The sequence below is a fragment of the Empidonax traillii genome, unplaced genomic scaffold (assembly GCF_003031625.1).
Source record: "Empidonax traillii isolate 1590-97213 ecotype Southwest subspecies unplaced genomic scaffold, ASM303162v1 scaffold379:size601899, whole genome shotgun sequence".
NCBI lineage: Eukaryota > Metazoa > Chordata > Aves > Passeriformes > Tyrannidae > Empidonax > Empidonax traillii.
This window is the reverse complement of record NW_020955572.1, coordinates 429,242-442,829: the sequence shown is the minus strand read 5'-3', so window position 1 is coordinate 442,829 and position 13,588 is coordinate 429,242. Positions and strand designations below refer to the sequence as shown.

Below are 13,588 nucleotides of genomic sequence, written 5' to 3'. Positions count from 1 at the left end.
GCTTTTGACACTCTTGAAGACAAGAAGACCCTTCAGAGAGACCTCTACAAATTAGAGGCCTGAACAATGAACAGTTGTATGAACCTGAACAATGGCAAGTTGAATATGAGTCAGCAGTGCCCTGGCAGCCAGGAGGGCCAACCGTGTCCAGCGGGACATGAGGCAAAGCATCGCCAGCTGGTCAAGGCGGTGATTGTGTTCTGCTCTGCTCTGCAGTGGTGCGGCCTCACCTTGAATATCGTGTGCAGTTTTGGGCTCCACAGTATAAGAAAGATATTAAGCTCTTATAGAGTGTCTAAAGAAGGGCCTTGAGGGGAAGCTGTATGAGGAGTGGCTGAGGTCACTTGGTCCATTCAGCCTGGAGAAGAGGAGACTGAGGGGAGATCTCATTGCAGTTACAACTTCCTTGTGAGGGGAAGAGGAGGGACAAACCCTGACTCTCTGTAGTGACCCAAGGGAATGGCCTAATCTTGTGTCAGGGGAGGTTTAGGTTGGATATTAAAAAAAAGTTCTTCACCCAGAGGGTGGTTAAGCACTGGGACAGGCTCCCCAGAGAAGTGACCACAACACCAAGCCTAACAGAGTTCAAGAAGCATTTGGATGATACTCTTAGGCACATGGTGTGATTCTTGAGGATAGTCCTGTGCAGGACAAGGAGTTGGACTTGATGATTCTTATGGGTCCCTTCCAACTCAGAATATTCTGTGATTCTGTAAGATGAAAGACTGTAGCTGTTTGACTTCTGCATAATAATGGTCTTCTTAGCAACCATTCTTTTGCCTCTTTTTGATCTTGAACTTGTGTGCCTTTCTTTAGTGATGGGAGAGGAAGTATGGACCAGATTTGTAGTTTTGACGGTCTTTGCTCAGAGACTGTGTATCTCACAACTTTCTACTTGATGTTAGTTTGTTATCCTGCAGGCTTTTTTGTATGACAGTCATATGGTGAGTGTCTCCTTACCTGTTCACTGGTTAGGATGCAGATGCCTAATTCCAAACTCTGAAAGTTTTTCGTTTACAGCTACCTCGTCTGTAAAGTGCCTCTGCCCTCACTGGGTGCATGATTTTTGCCTAAGTGAGCTTTACTAGTAGCATTGAAACCCCACTTCCTCATCAGAAGTTACACTAATACGTGTGGGTTGAGGATCACAACTGTTGCAAAACTATAGGAAGTAAACTTAACTTTATTTACAGTGTTTGATGGTTTGTTTGGTAATTGTGCTGTAGTTTCCTACCTTCAGACAGCGCTGTTGCCTTCCATCTCTTCTGAAAGCTCAAGTCATCAAACTGGAAATTAATTTGTGTTTTGAACAGAGTGTACTACACAATAACATTTCTCCTGTCCCCAGATGCATTCATGTAAGCTTTTAGCTCTGTTTTTACTTTCTGTTTAGAAGGAAAATAATATTTCAAAACTGCCAAGTAAAACAAGAAAATGTTCTTGCCTTTTAATAACAGTGCTATGGTGATTAAGTTCAGTTTCTAGAACAAAGAAATCAGTACTGTGCTCAAGTCACACACAGTTGTTTCATGATGATGAAAGTATTATTTTAATTTAAAAATACCTAAGTCTGCTCTGAGCATAAAATGTTGTTAATCATGTGAAAAAAAGCTATGAAAAGCTTTGGTAGCTTATGAAAGCTATGGTACTTTACTTATGAGATGTAATTTATTTTGTGAACTTAGAGAAGCTATTCTGCCCTGAAGTTTAGACAGTATGAGGAAAACAAAGAGCTGTAAAACACCATTTATGTTACACAAAATTCTGGGAAAAGGACATACAGTTGATTAATATGGGTGTAAATGCAAAGAATAAAATAGTTTGTTTAATCTTTTGGCTTGTTCTATGCATTATCAGTTAGCTTGGTAATTCATTTGATTTGGTGGTGCCATTCTGTTTTCTTGGTGTTTGAATGAAAATGTCTAAGGCTTCCCTCTTTGGGGAGGCCCAGTAGCAGCTGCTGTATCTATCTCAACCCTAACAGATGTTTCATGTAGGTGACACACTGAGACTGACAACTTTCTTTCCAGCAATTTTCTCCATCCTTCTCTGTGTGGCTTATTTTTGAAATTATCCATTTTCCCATTCTTTAAGGAACAGAATTAATTCAAATCTGTTCTTAATTTTAAAACAAATGGTTTTTTTTTTCTTTCATAGTTTTATATGTTTATGTGTCTTCTATATTAAAAAAATATTTCACTTTAGGAGTGATAATTTTGCCTCATGGAGTCCATTCTTTCTACTGTAAGAAAGCTTAGCCATGTAATTAATTTTGTAGATATTGACCCTAAGGCTATTCAGGGGATAATAAAGTTTCAAAGTAAAATGAAGATGAATATTATAGTATCATAGTGGTCACAAAGGACTAACTGGGGTAATTATGACTGTTGTGATATTATAGATCTGAATTCCCCCCAAGTGTATTTTTCTAGCCTCCTTAATAAAGCTAGCTATAGCAGAAGACGTCAGCATTTGCAGGTGGCTAGGGACAGCAAACAGATCCTCGTGACCCATCAACCTTCTTTTCCTATGCCAGAAGCTGCAGTCAGTTATCACTAAATCAAAGTTTAGCAATGTTTTCTGTCAGAGGTGACTTGCACCCTTTCCAGAAAGAGGGAGAATTGTTTCCCTCACTGCCTCTGTTATTCCAGTGGCAGAAGGAGTGACAGGCGCAGGAAAGGATGGTATTTTTGATGTGGTTTCATATAAAGCAGATCAACATTTGTTGTGTTAAGAAAAATTAGCTATCACTGTCCTATGGTTCTGTCAGTCACGGATCTTTCTGAGAGCCACTGGTTTCTTGCTCTTGCTTTCCTTTCGAAGTCATTGATAACTGCTCTGAAAAAAGGCTTGTGAGCCAATTTTATTTTTTTTAACTTTTGATCCTTTCTACTTACTAAAAACTTGAAACAGTAGAAAATGATAATAAAACATATTAATAGTAGGATTAGTAAATGGATCTCCTTGAGATTATGTCTCTTTAGGTTTGTTTGCCAATATCTGGCCTACTCAGTCATCAGTGGTGAAGAAGTTTCTTAGCGTAGCTGCTTGCTTTGCCAGTGGAGTGTGCAGAAACCTTTACTGTTTGCTGAGCAGTGTCCTTTGCGCTCAGTTCGGTGTTTAACCCATTTCATGCGGAATAGATTTTACAAAGTACATGTAGTGTTGATGATGATCTTACTTAAAAAAAGAAAAGAATTAGTGAAAGTCAGGAAGCTTTCCAGGTTGAGCAGCTTAACCAAGAATGAAACCTTTCATAGAGTAGCTGTTGCAATATTAAAGAGCCTGTCCTCAAAATACCTTTCAGTAAGTTTAGGAATGAAGTTTGTCCTTTTACCAAAGATTGGAAATTCTGTCAAAATTGTCTGTACTCTTTTTAAGATTTTTATTTTTTATTGTATTAATTTTAAGGGAATATGAAAGCTCTCACTAAAAAACAGTAGTAGAAAAAAAAAGGCAATTGAAGAAGTCCCTATTTTGAAAATAAGAACAAAGAAAAAGCTGAAGTTAGCTCCAAGTTAATGGATATCTGTAACTCAAGATTTATGCTGTGTCATGAAGAAACATCTCTAGCAAAGTAGTGTCCCTTGTCACAAAGATCAAGCTCAACAAATGTCTCTTTTGGTAAGTTAAGGTTTTAACCTGACAAAAGGTGTTACAATTATTCCATTTTCCTTATGAGTATTGCTTTATATCAGAGGTGTTTCCTGCTTTGAAAAAAATTAGGACATGGCCCAATGCTGCATGCCGCTTACCCCATCTGCCCATCTGCACTATGGTGTGATTGCCATGTACTTGGAAGGGTTGTCTGGAACCAGTTGTATCTATAGGATAGTTGATGCCTCTCCAGCAATTATTTCTCTTCTCCTGCCTTTGGTTCTACAGCTGTTTTTTTCTGTCCATAGTCAGGTTCATACCTGGTTGTTTTTCTGTCCTAGTCAGTTTGGTAGTAGCTTCCTGCAGAGCTTGGAAAACAGTGTAGAGGAGCTGCAGTGAAATGCTACACATCTCAGAAGGGGCTCCACGAGTGTAACTTGGGAGCAATGATAGGGATTTCCCTGTTGTATGCTGTTTATTTGCCCTGTCTTGTTCTCATTTTAATGATTTCTAGGAAAAGTGTATTACACTTGAGTATCTCAATAGGGATGCTGCCTGTCAACATCCTACCTATAAATGTGAACACATGGTCAAAGAAAGGAAGGAAGCTAAAAGTGCTGTGCGTGGGGAACATAAAGAAAATTTCCAAGAGTGGGTAACATGAGACAGTGTGAACTGCAGGTAATGCTGTCAACATGGAAACAGTGTCATTGAAGATTTGAGTAAATTGCATTAAAATTTGTGCTTCTAAGGCTACATCACTGCCATATACAAGCTGGCTGATTTCAGGATAATATTATGTGTGCCCATGTGAGCTATTGTCAAGGGATGTCACATTCAAAAGAAGGGAGGAATGAATTTCCAACTGGTATACAGTCTGGAGATGTTTAAAGTATTCTGCCATCATTACTTTCTTTTCTGATAGAAGTGGAAATGATACATTCCTTAGGGAAAATTGTTTTCTAGTTGGGAGTTTGAAGTGGGAATTTGAAAAATAGAATTGATATGAATGTTGATGAGTGTCCTATTTTATATAATTTACTTTTACAGTAAGTGGAAACATGGATGCAGCCTGTTACATCTGTTTTCAGGTGTGTTTCCATGAGGTTTTTCAAGTATATCAAGTGGTTCCACTAAACACTTGCTTATGGCCATGTGCAGATTTGAAAATGCTGCATGGTGAAATTCGTGAAATAGTTAACTTTCTGTTTTGATGTGCCTGTGAAAATAGACTGCCCTGGTCTTTTATTTAATGCTGTAAAGTTTCATTTAACTTTTTTACTGACATGTTTTCGTTCAATAAAAAGTCAAAATTATTTGGATAATTATCAAACACTTGATTAGATTAACTTTAATTTCACAATGGGAATACACAATCAAGTTAATTATAGTAACATTTGTTGTTTTCCTTTTATTGAGGTGAAATTGTCTTTATTTACTTGGCTCTAATCTTCTCTTTTTCCATTCAGAGTTAGAGTCAGTTATGTAAGCTGTGAATGGATTGTATGGAACAAAGTGACTCACCAAGACAGACTATAATGCACATAGCTGTGTTGTTTCAGGGAAGTACTCAATGACTCAGCCATGGAAGAGTCTGCTCATTAGAACTGCTGTGTTTGTAGGTTTAGATGAATATCTGTCCTGAAGCTGGGCCAGCACACTTTTTGGCACCTCTTACTATATGAATTACTGGTCAGACTTTGAAGTGTATTGGGTATCCCACCCCCATCAAAGGCTGTTAAAAGAGCTCTTCAGATTTCAGCTGTGGTTTGCAGTTAACTCTAATGTTTTTTTGTTGGCCATTTTTGGCAGCTTCTGTGAATATATGCTTTATAAAGCATAAACTTCCTATACTTTCTGCTTCCAGTAGCATACCAGAATTTGAGACTTTGTTTTCAAAATGCTTTCTAATATTGCCTTTATCCTCTCACTGGTATATCTTTACAGTGTAGGAGTAATCTCCCTGTCAAAACAGAACAAGAGAATACCTGTGTGGCTGATCACAGGTTACATCCCAGTTTGAGAAAGTCTCAGTTGAACATGTTTCTAGCCTTCAGAGTCATCAGAACAAATCAGATCCCAAAAAGGGTTTCTGAGTGGAGGTGGTCTCTGGGCTCTGTGATGGGTAGTCAGGTGCTCCTGAACTGCCCCAAGGCTGAGCTGGTTTTATTCTGCTGCGCTGCTGTACTGTAGAGACAAACACTAGCAATCTTTATTTACTTGCATTTTATACTTTGTTACTAATAATGGTATGAATGCTATCAGGAATATACTTTATTAAAAAATTATTACTTATGAGTTTTTAAAAGTGAAAATTATAGGACAAATTGTGAACCAAGTTTGAAGTAGATAATTTTATTATTGCAATTATGAGAAATAGACTCCTATATATATTTTGCAGACTTACGTGCTAATTGATATTTCAAATCCTAGAATGGGCCATCCTACCATATGTTGCAGCATAATGGTTTTAACCATATGATTTCTTTCTTGCTCCATTGCCTTCCAACTGTCTTCTGGAAAGTTATGAAAGATTTTTTTTTTCTCATTGTATATGCTCATCGATTCATACCATGTATGTACATCTATAAACATAAAATAGTTTTAATCTCTTTTCTGAAAATTAATTTATAAATTTATTTATTTTTATTTCCTCTCTTTAGTAGCATATTTTATTCTTTTAAAACACTGGATATTTTGCTGGGGTGATGGTCTTTTTTTGGAAGAGAGTGGATTAGCAAAGATTGGTTTGCAGATGGATATTAATTATTTATCATGAAATAATAGATCCTGTTAAAAGTAGTAGAATGTAGCTGTAGTTCCTGTGCTTGATCTGTGTGTTATATATAATCCTATTTTTCCCTTCCATTCACATGACTTGTGCAGTAATATTAAGGTGTGATTCTCTGGAGATGAAAAATATCTTTTGCAACTTCCTTATTCTCCTGTTTGTTTGCTTGTTTACAGGTAGCAAACTTAGCTGTTTTACATGGCGGTGTTTTCTCTTATTTAATAAAATTAGACCGTTTTGAAGATGGTGTTTGACTGAGGGCTTTTGAGTTGTGTGAGAGCAGAGCTGCATGTGCTAGTGAAGTGTTTTTTTCTATTTTAACAGCTCCACAAAAATCCTACTCCACTATTACAGAAAAACATGCCTTTACTTTGTAACCACTTTATGTTCACCTTTCCGAAATTGCTGCATGTATTTTCTCTTTTGAATTTGTGAAAATGCATAATGTTGTGGCCATATAAAGCATATAAAATTATAAAGCAAATAAAAACTAAGTTGTCTGATATTTAGCATGACAGGGTATGTATCTCTTTTTCAAGTATTGGACAAAAAGTTCAATTTTCTTTTTTATTAAGAACTTTTATGTAATAAAACATATTTGAAATACTTTTTCCCTGAAATTGATACTATCTCAGATTTTCAACAGATATTTCTTAAGTTTATTATCAGTCTTGCATTTTCAAGTTAAACAAGAAAACTATCTGTAACATCAAGTTATTGTGATCACTGAGTAGATAGATAGGATAAGAGTTAATATGAAGCAGCCTTAAATAAGTTAAGGTACATTAAAGTTCTGTTTCAGTCACTTTAATGGCTTTTCTATCCTTTTGTTTCTTTCTTTTTTTTTTTTTTTTTCCCATGCCTAGTTGGTTGACTATCAAGCTCTTGATAATTTTCTGGATGAAACTTAAATATCTATGAAAAATGAGGGAGGTGAACAGCTGAACTGGTCAATTCTGTCAGACGTTCCTTAGAGGGAGCTAATAAAGCTCTTAATCCTAACATGCTTTTAACAAAGTCTTTAACATCATGCCTTGCATACCCAAACAATCTTCTGCTTGCTTTCTGTAAGCTTAAGATTGGTTTGTGACATGATGAAGTATATGGACTGACTTCTTCAGATAGTTTCAGGCCATAAAAATTTTAAGACAGGAGATAAAAATATGGTCTTCTCTAGTTACAAAGTACTTTGACACTTACAGTGGCATTCCAGAAAATTAAAGGATTCTTTTAACAGTTATGGAAGATACTTTTTTAACTTCTTTTGATAATTCAGGTGGAACTGTGCTTCAGGCTTTGAAGGGCAGAATTAATATTCGGTGCAGACCTTTCATTGGAAAGAAGATGTAATTTTAAAAAGACAGTTATCGCTTTTTATCAGTTGCTGATTGCTTGGACTATATTGAAATTAAATAGCATCCAGTTAACTGTTGTTTCTTTTGCTAGGTAAAGTGAAATTAATTCAGAATATGAGAGGTTTAGTTCACTAAAAGTAAAGTTTCACTTACTAAATTATTGTAAAGTCAAATGAGTTCATTTTATTAAGGTTTCTACATTACATTGTGTTTGTCATCTTCTGCAAAATAGAATTGCCTTGAGTAAAAAGAACCAGTGGCTTAAAGAAAGTTCCAAACTTTCCATTATATTATACTTTTAATCAAATAATCTTATATATTTCTTTCTTCAGTATTAACTCATATTTCTTTAATACATCAGATAACATAGCTGCTCTTGGTCATATTGTTATATTATTGTGGTTTTATTATTTTTAAACTCAACTTTGTCCTTGGTTGCTAATCAAAAGCTAAGTAGTGGTCCAGATATTTAAAAAAAATAGCATAGCTTTGCTTTCCTTTCTAACACAACAGACAAAATTGTTACACATTACCTGAACACTGACATATATTTTATATATTTGCACACAAATTCAATCCTTTTCTATCAGACAAATTCATAGGTTTTAGTCTTTGCTATTTCTTTTCTTCTTAAGGTGAGTGTTACCACGGCGACGTGGTCAAAGTGATAAAGATGCATCATCAAAACTATGGTGGATGTTTTCCACCAATTTTTTTCTACTTGATTATTATTATTAGGAAGTTTGATTTGCCTTGGTTTTTTTTTATTTATACATCAGAATTACACACAGAAACAAAAATGATTTCTGCGACTACATTACTGTCAGTGGGGTATTTTTTTGCATTGTCTATTGTTAATTTGGAATCTTTATTAACTCTCAATATCACCCGGAAAGAAAAATGGGTTTGTTATTAAGCTTTAGCACTTCCTCAAGTTTGGTGTGGACAACCTGTGTGACCTCTGCTGGGGCACATTGTATATTTATAGACTGAAATGTTAATAGTTTCTTCTTTTAACCATTTTCTCTTCTATTTGTTCAAATTTGCAATCTTTCAGTCTGCTTATACAGTGGTCCCTGTTATGAATGACACTCAAGAGAAATCTCTAGAGGATGTTTATAAAAGTAGAAGTAAATAATTAAGTCAGACAGAAACTACTGACTTTGTTTCCTCACTATTCAAAACCCTGAAAATGTGAAGGTTTATTTTCCTAGAAGCTTAAGGGAAAAACCACCGAAAACTGCCATTAGCTCTGTCTCTTGACCTGATGGTAAAAACCATCACTGGTGAGAACAGGCTATCTGGAGGAATAATGTAGCCAGTATGTCCAATATGAGCATAGGAACAGTAACCCTTGGATAGATAGTGTTCTGAATTGTGCCAGAAGTCACTGAACAGTTTCAGTAATAGTCTCAAATATTTGTGGTTTCTAAGAAATATCATCTTGTGCAAAAAATTATATACATTGGAATATAAATATTTGGGGAAGACATAAATTGTTTGTTATATTCTCAATTGAAAAGTTTCACTTTCAGTTTGGAACACTGTGTAGATGATCTGGGGTATCTGTAAAGTATTTCAGAAGGCAGACCAAAGGCATAGACAATGTGATTTCTACTAGTTGTTTTGTTTTCAAGAAAAATAAGGCAGATAGGAGGAAATAATGTAATATATGGAAGTTCTTTAGAAATACCTATCTTCTTGCTTAAGTAAAAACTCTTTTTCATATGGATTTGATTAAACACTAATGAATGTGAACATCAATAAATTAGAAGAACAACTTTTGCAGCAACATGAAACTACTGAGAATATTATCAGATGAGTGATCTCTAAAATGTGACGTAAAGAACAGACAGAGAAAAAGAATACTAGTTAACAATAATGTTTAGGATAAGTTTGAATGGAAGACGACCAGAGAGACTGACTTGAAAACAGCTGGACTATGGACAAGGGTTAGTTGCATGAAGTGATGAAATCCATTTGCTGTAGAACGGTGTAATAAACAACCAGCAGTTAATGATGTCTCCCCAGAGGAAGGAAAGAGGTAAAGGAGTTGAAGATGACACTAAGATTGAACGTAGGGGTTTTGTGACTCTGAGGGGACGAATAATAGAGCTATTGACAGAGGCAGTGGGAAAAGGAAGAATTTGGATGAAGATAATAAAAAACCGCTTCAGCTCATGTTAATTGGTACATGCTCTGTTGACTTCATTCACAGCAATTGAGGATACGGCCTGTTAAGTTCATCTTTAATGGTGAGTTTAAGTTGTCAGGGAGACCTCAGGATAAAATCTCAGCAAAAAATAGGTGGGGATGAGAGATTGAGGTTATAGGTCCTGAATTCTTGGAAGTAGGCCTGTATCATGGTCCACTGAGCTCTAGTGGCAGCTTAGGGAAGATGAGTTAACTATGCAAAAGTCATAAAGAAAACAGGAAAAGAGAGAAGAAGAAACCCACCAAAAGAGCCAAAGGAAGGTTTGAAAGAGACTGGAGCTTTGAAAAGTAAAGAATTTGAAAGCATCCTGATAGTGAGATTAACTAAAAAAAGGAAAGTGTACAAATACTGTGAGATGAAAATGAAAAATAAAGGTGGTTTTTACTCAGTTTAACAGAAAGCAGATAAACAATTATCTGAGGGAAACATTAAGTAATATAGAAAGTTAGTGAAACATAATAAAAATTCCTTCAAATAATTCCCATTTTCAGACAGATGTTAGGAAATGTAAAGGTTGTGGTTTTTAGTAGTGTATGTTTTTGACTTCATAGTTCAAATGTTCACGTCTCAGTGTCTTATGCATTGTTGTGTTTACTTACATGCTTTATTACATGTTAAATACTAAAAAATTATTATTAGATAGGCATTACATTTAAATTATTGCATTTAGGCAATGTGCATAAAAACTAAATAGACTGTAAGATTCTGAAACAAATTATTTGTCTTTTGCTATGTACTTTTCTTTCTTTCTTCATATAAAAATATAGATCAGTAAGCAAGTATATGTGATATATATTCACCTTATACTTTCCCAAAGGGTGTAAACTTGGCATCGTATTCTTCAGATTCGTTTTATTGTCCAAGTAAAATCTTTAATTAAATTGAGCTCTTTTTTATTTAAAGCTGTCTTTTGGGGAGATATTGCCTTAGATGATGAAGACTTAAAAATATTTCAAATTGACAGGACGATTGACCTTACACAGCACTCCAATGAAAGACTTGGCCATAACACAGGTATGCTATTTCAAGCTTGTTTTAACTTATTTTTCCTGTTAGCTAATTGAGCATAGAACCCAATTTGTGCTTGTTAACATACAATGCACTATTGCCAGAACTGCCATCTGATTAACACAGGCAGCTGGATATTCAGATGCATAGATAAAGAGATATTATTTATGTGTACATATGTGTGCTTGCAAGAGAGAAAAAACATAATCCATGTCTAAATGGGTGTCTTTCTAATGTTTAAAAATATTTATGCTTTCAGGATCTGATTTGTTAATTGATAACAGCATTTGTAAACTTTCAGGTTACGATACCAAAAAAAGCCAAGTTACTTAGGAAAAGTCTGGAAAAAATGCTATTAGAGAATTTATAGATGTATAATTAAAAATTATTTTCTATTCAGCATGTTTTATATTGTTCTGAACTGAGGTACTGTTACTTAATCCTGATATGTGGAAGTACATTTTTCAACTGAAAGAAGCTATTTTAAATTTAAGCTTTCAATATTGATATCTTTAAAAATATTTTTACTCTTCCTAGTTAGACATAGTGATTAAACTATTTTGATGACAACTTGAACATTTATTTTATCTCCTTTTAAATCCACTTGTCTTTTCAAGGCAGGTAGAGTGTTGGTCATTTCTAGATCTAGACCTAATTTTAAAATGTTAGAGTCAGTGGTCTCCCTGCCCCTCTTCCCCCAAACAGATAGTTTCAATTGCCTTTAAAGGTATTTCAGGCACTAGTGTTTTTGACAAAATGTAGAATAAAATTTGTCATTTCCCCTTGGAGTAATGCAGTCAAGTGATTTGTTTGGCCTAATGACTCCCTTTTCTTCGTGCTTTTCTAATTTTTCTTTTTAACTGCAAAGTTGTTCTTTTGTTAATGGCTAGAGAGACAATAAACATTACTAAGCAGTTTTAAAATTATATTTAATATTATTTAGTTTTTCCTTCCTCACATGTTTTGTGATAGGCACATTATCTCTCCTTGTGGTTGGTATCCTATTCAGGGTATCGAGTCACCCTGTTGAGGATTACTAACATATTTGGATCAAATTTTAACACCTGTATTGCACAAGACGAGTCAATGCAACTGTGATGGTCAGCAGGACTAAACTTTTGACAGCAAATCTTCCTGAGGTTGATGACTTCACAGTTGCCCTCAGTGAACCCTCAGCATTTTTACTTTTTCTAAAACCAGCATTGAAGAACTCAATTTTAAACTACACTTGTGTGATTTTTTTTCTACATTTACAGAATTCTTGGTGCATAAACTTGGAATTTAGCCTATTTTTGCAAACTGCGCAGCCTGGTGTGCTTTTCTCCCCCTAAATTTCTGAAATAGCAAACTGCCAACAACTAGCTTGCTAGCAACTTGTTATTAGGTAGCAACTGGAAAAGGAATGTAAAATGTCTGTAATATAGCTAGCAAAAATTTACCTTAGTTACAGACACAATTGTGATTAATTGTAAGCTTGATTTCTGAGCATCCTCTGTAGCTGGTCTGCACAAACTAAAGGTGACATCTGGTAGACAGGTTAGATACTTGGTTGTAAACCATCAAGACTGAGTGGTGGAGACACAGTTGTCATTGCAACTCTAATTAAAATCCTGAGGCTCACAGGCCCTGATTCACGTTATGTGACTGCTCCTTTTGGCTTTTGGTGAGGATTATCTGTCTGGATTTGCAGGGTCAGATAATCTGTGAGCTTCCCAGACTATGGCTCTGTTATTTTATTTTTCATTTTGTCCAAGTAAAATGCATAATCATTGTAAACAGAAACAACAGTAATGCTGATAAAAATTTTATGTGTATACTGAGTCCAGACTGCCTAAACTGTCTACCTTCTCCTTCTTGAACTGTGAGAGGACACAGAAAATATGATTTTTTTTTAGGAGCTTTTTTTAGTCTGTATGGCTTGGCAAGGCCTAATATTATTCGTATAAGACAACTTAGTCTAGGTGAGATTCTTTTTCTTCTTTGGTTTTTGCTAAATTAAATGCACAAGTAGTGGTAAGACAAAAATGAGAGGTTTTTTTTTCTTTTCTCCTAGAAATATAGTATAATAGTTTCCTAATGTAAATAATGGATTCTCTGGAGATTTCTGTTGTTTCTGACAGTTGATGCTTTTAAGGACTTTTTAATATTCCTTTATAATCTTTAGCTATATGCCTTACTTTATAAGATGAATGTTAACATGAGAAACAATTACATTAATGATGATCAATGTTATATTCTATGCAGTATATGCTTTAGTTACCATATAACTTGTTGGAAAGGAATGTATTACCTCATCTATCTAAAATGTTTTAAAAAATTTGGAAATTTTTTCTCAAGGGAGCCAGCAACTATGTGACAGTGTAATCCAAATAATTAGGCACATTGTTATTCAATGAGCAACCACACACTGACTTGCCTTTTATGGAATTTTCTCATCTGCAATATGATTTTAAGTTGCTGTTTAATAAATGTGTTTCCTACGTATATATTGAAAATTTTAATAGGAATTTTGGAAAGGTCTTTTTAGTGGCAGTTGGAGGTGTCAATGATCTGTTTCCATGTTTTTACACTTTCTATTGTAAAAGTCATTTAGAAATTAACTTGTCCTATAACAGATTGTGA

At 35.0% G+C, this 13,588-nt stretch overlaps 1 protein-coding gene across 1 annotated transcript in view; it reads left to right on the top strand.

Annotated features, from left to right (window-relative positions):
- The window catches only part of TLL1 (tolloid like 1), a 130,776-nt gene that overhangs the window by 47,796 nt on the left and 69,392 nt on the right, over positions 1-13,588 (top strand). The window contains exon 2 of the mRNA XM_027893081.1: positions 10,862-10,972. Coding sequence (XP_027748882.1) covers positions 10,862-10,972 — 111 coding nt within the window. The remainder of the gene's footprint in view (positions 1-10,861; positions 10,973-13,588) is intronic.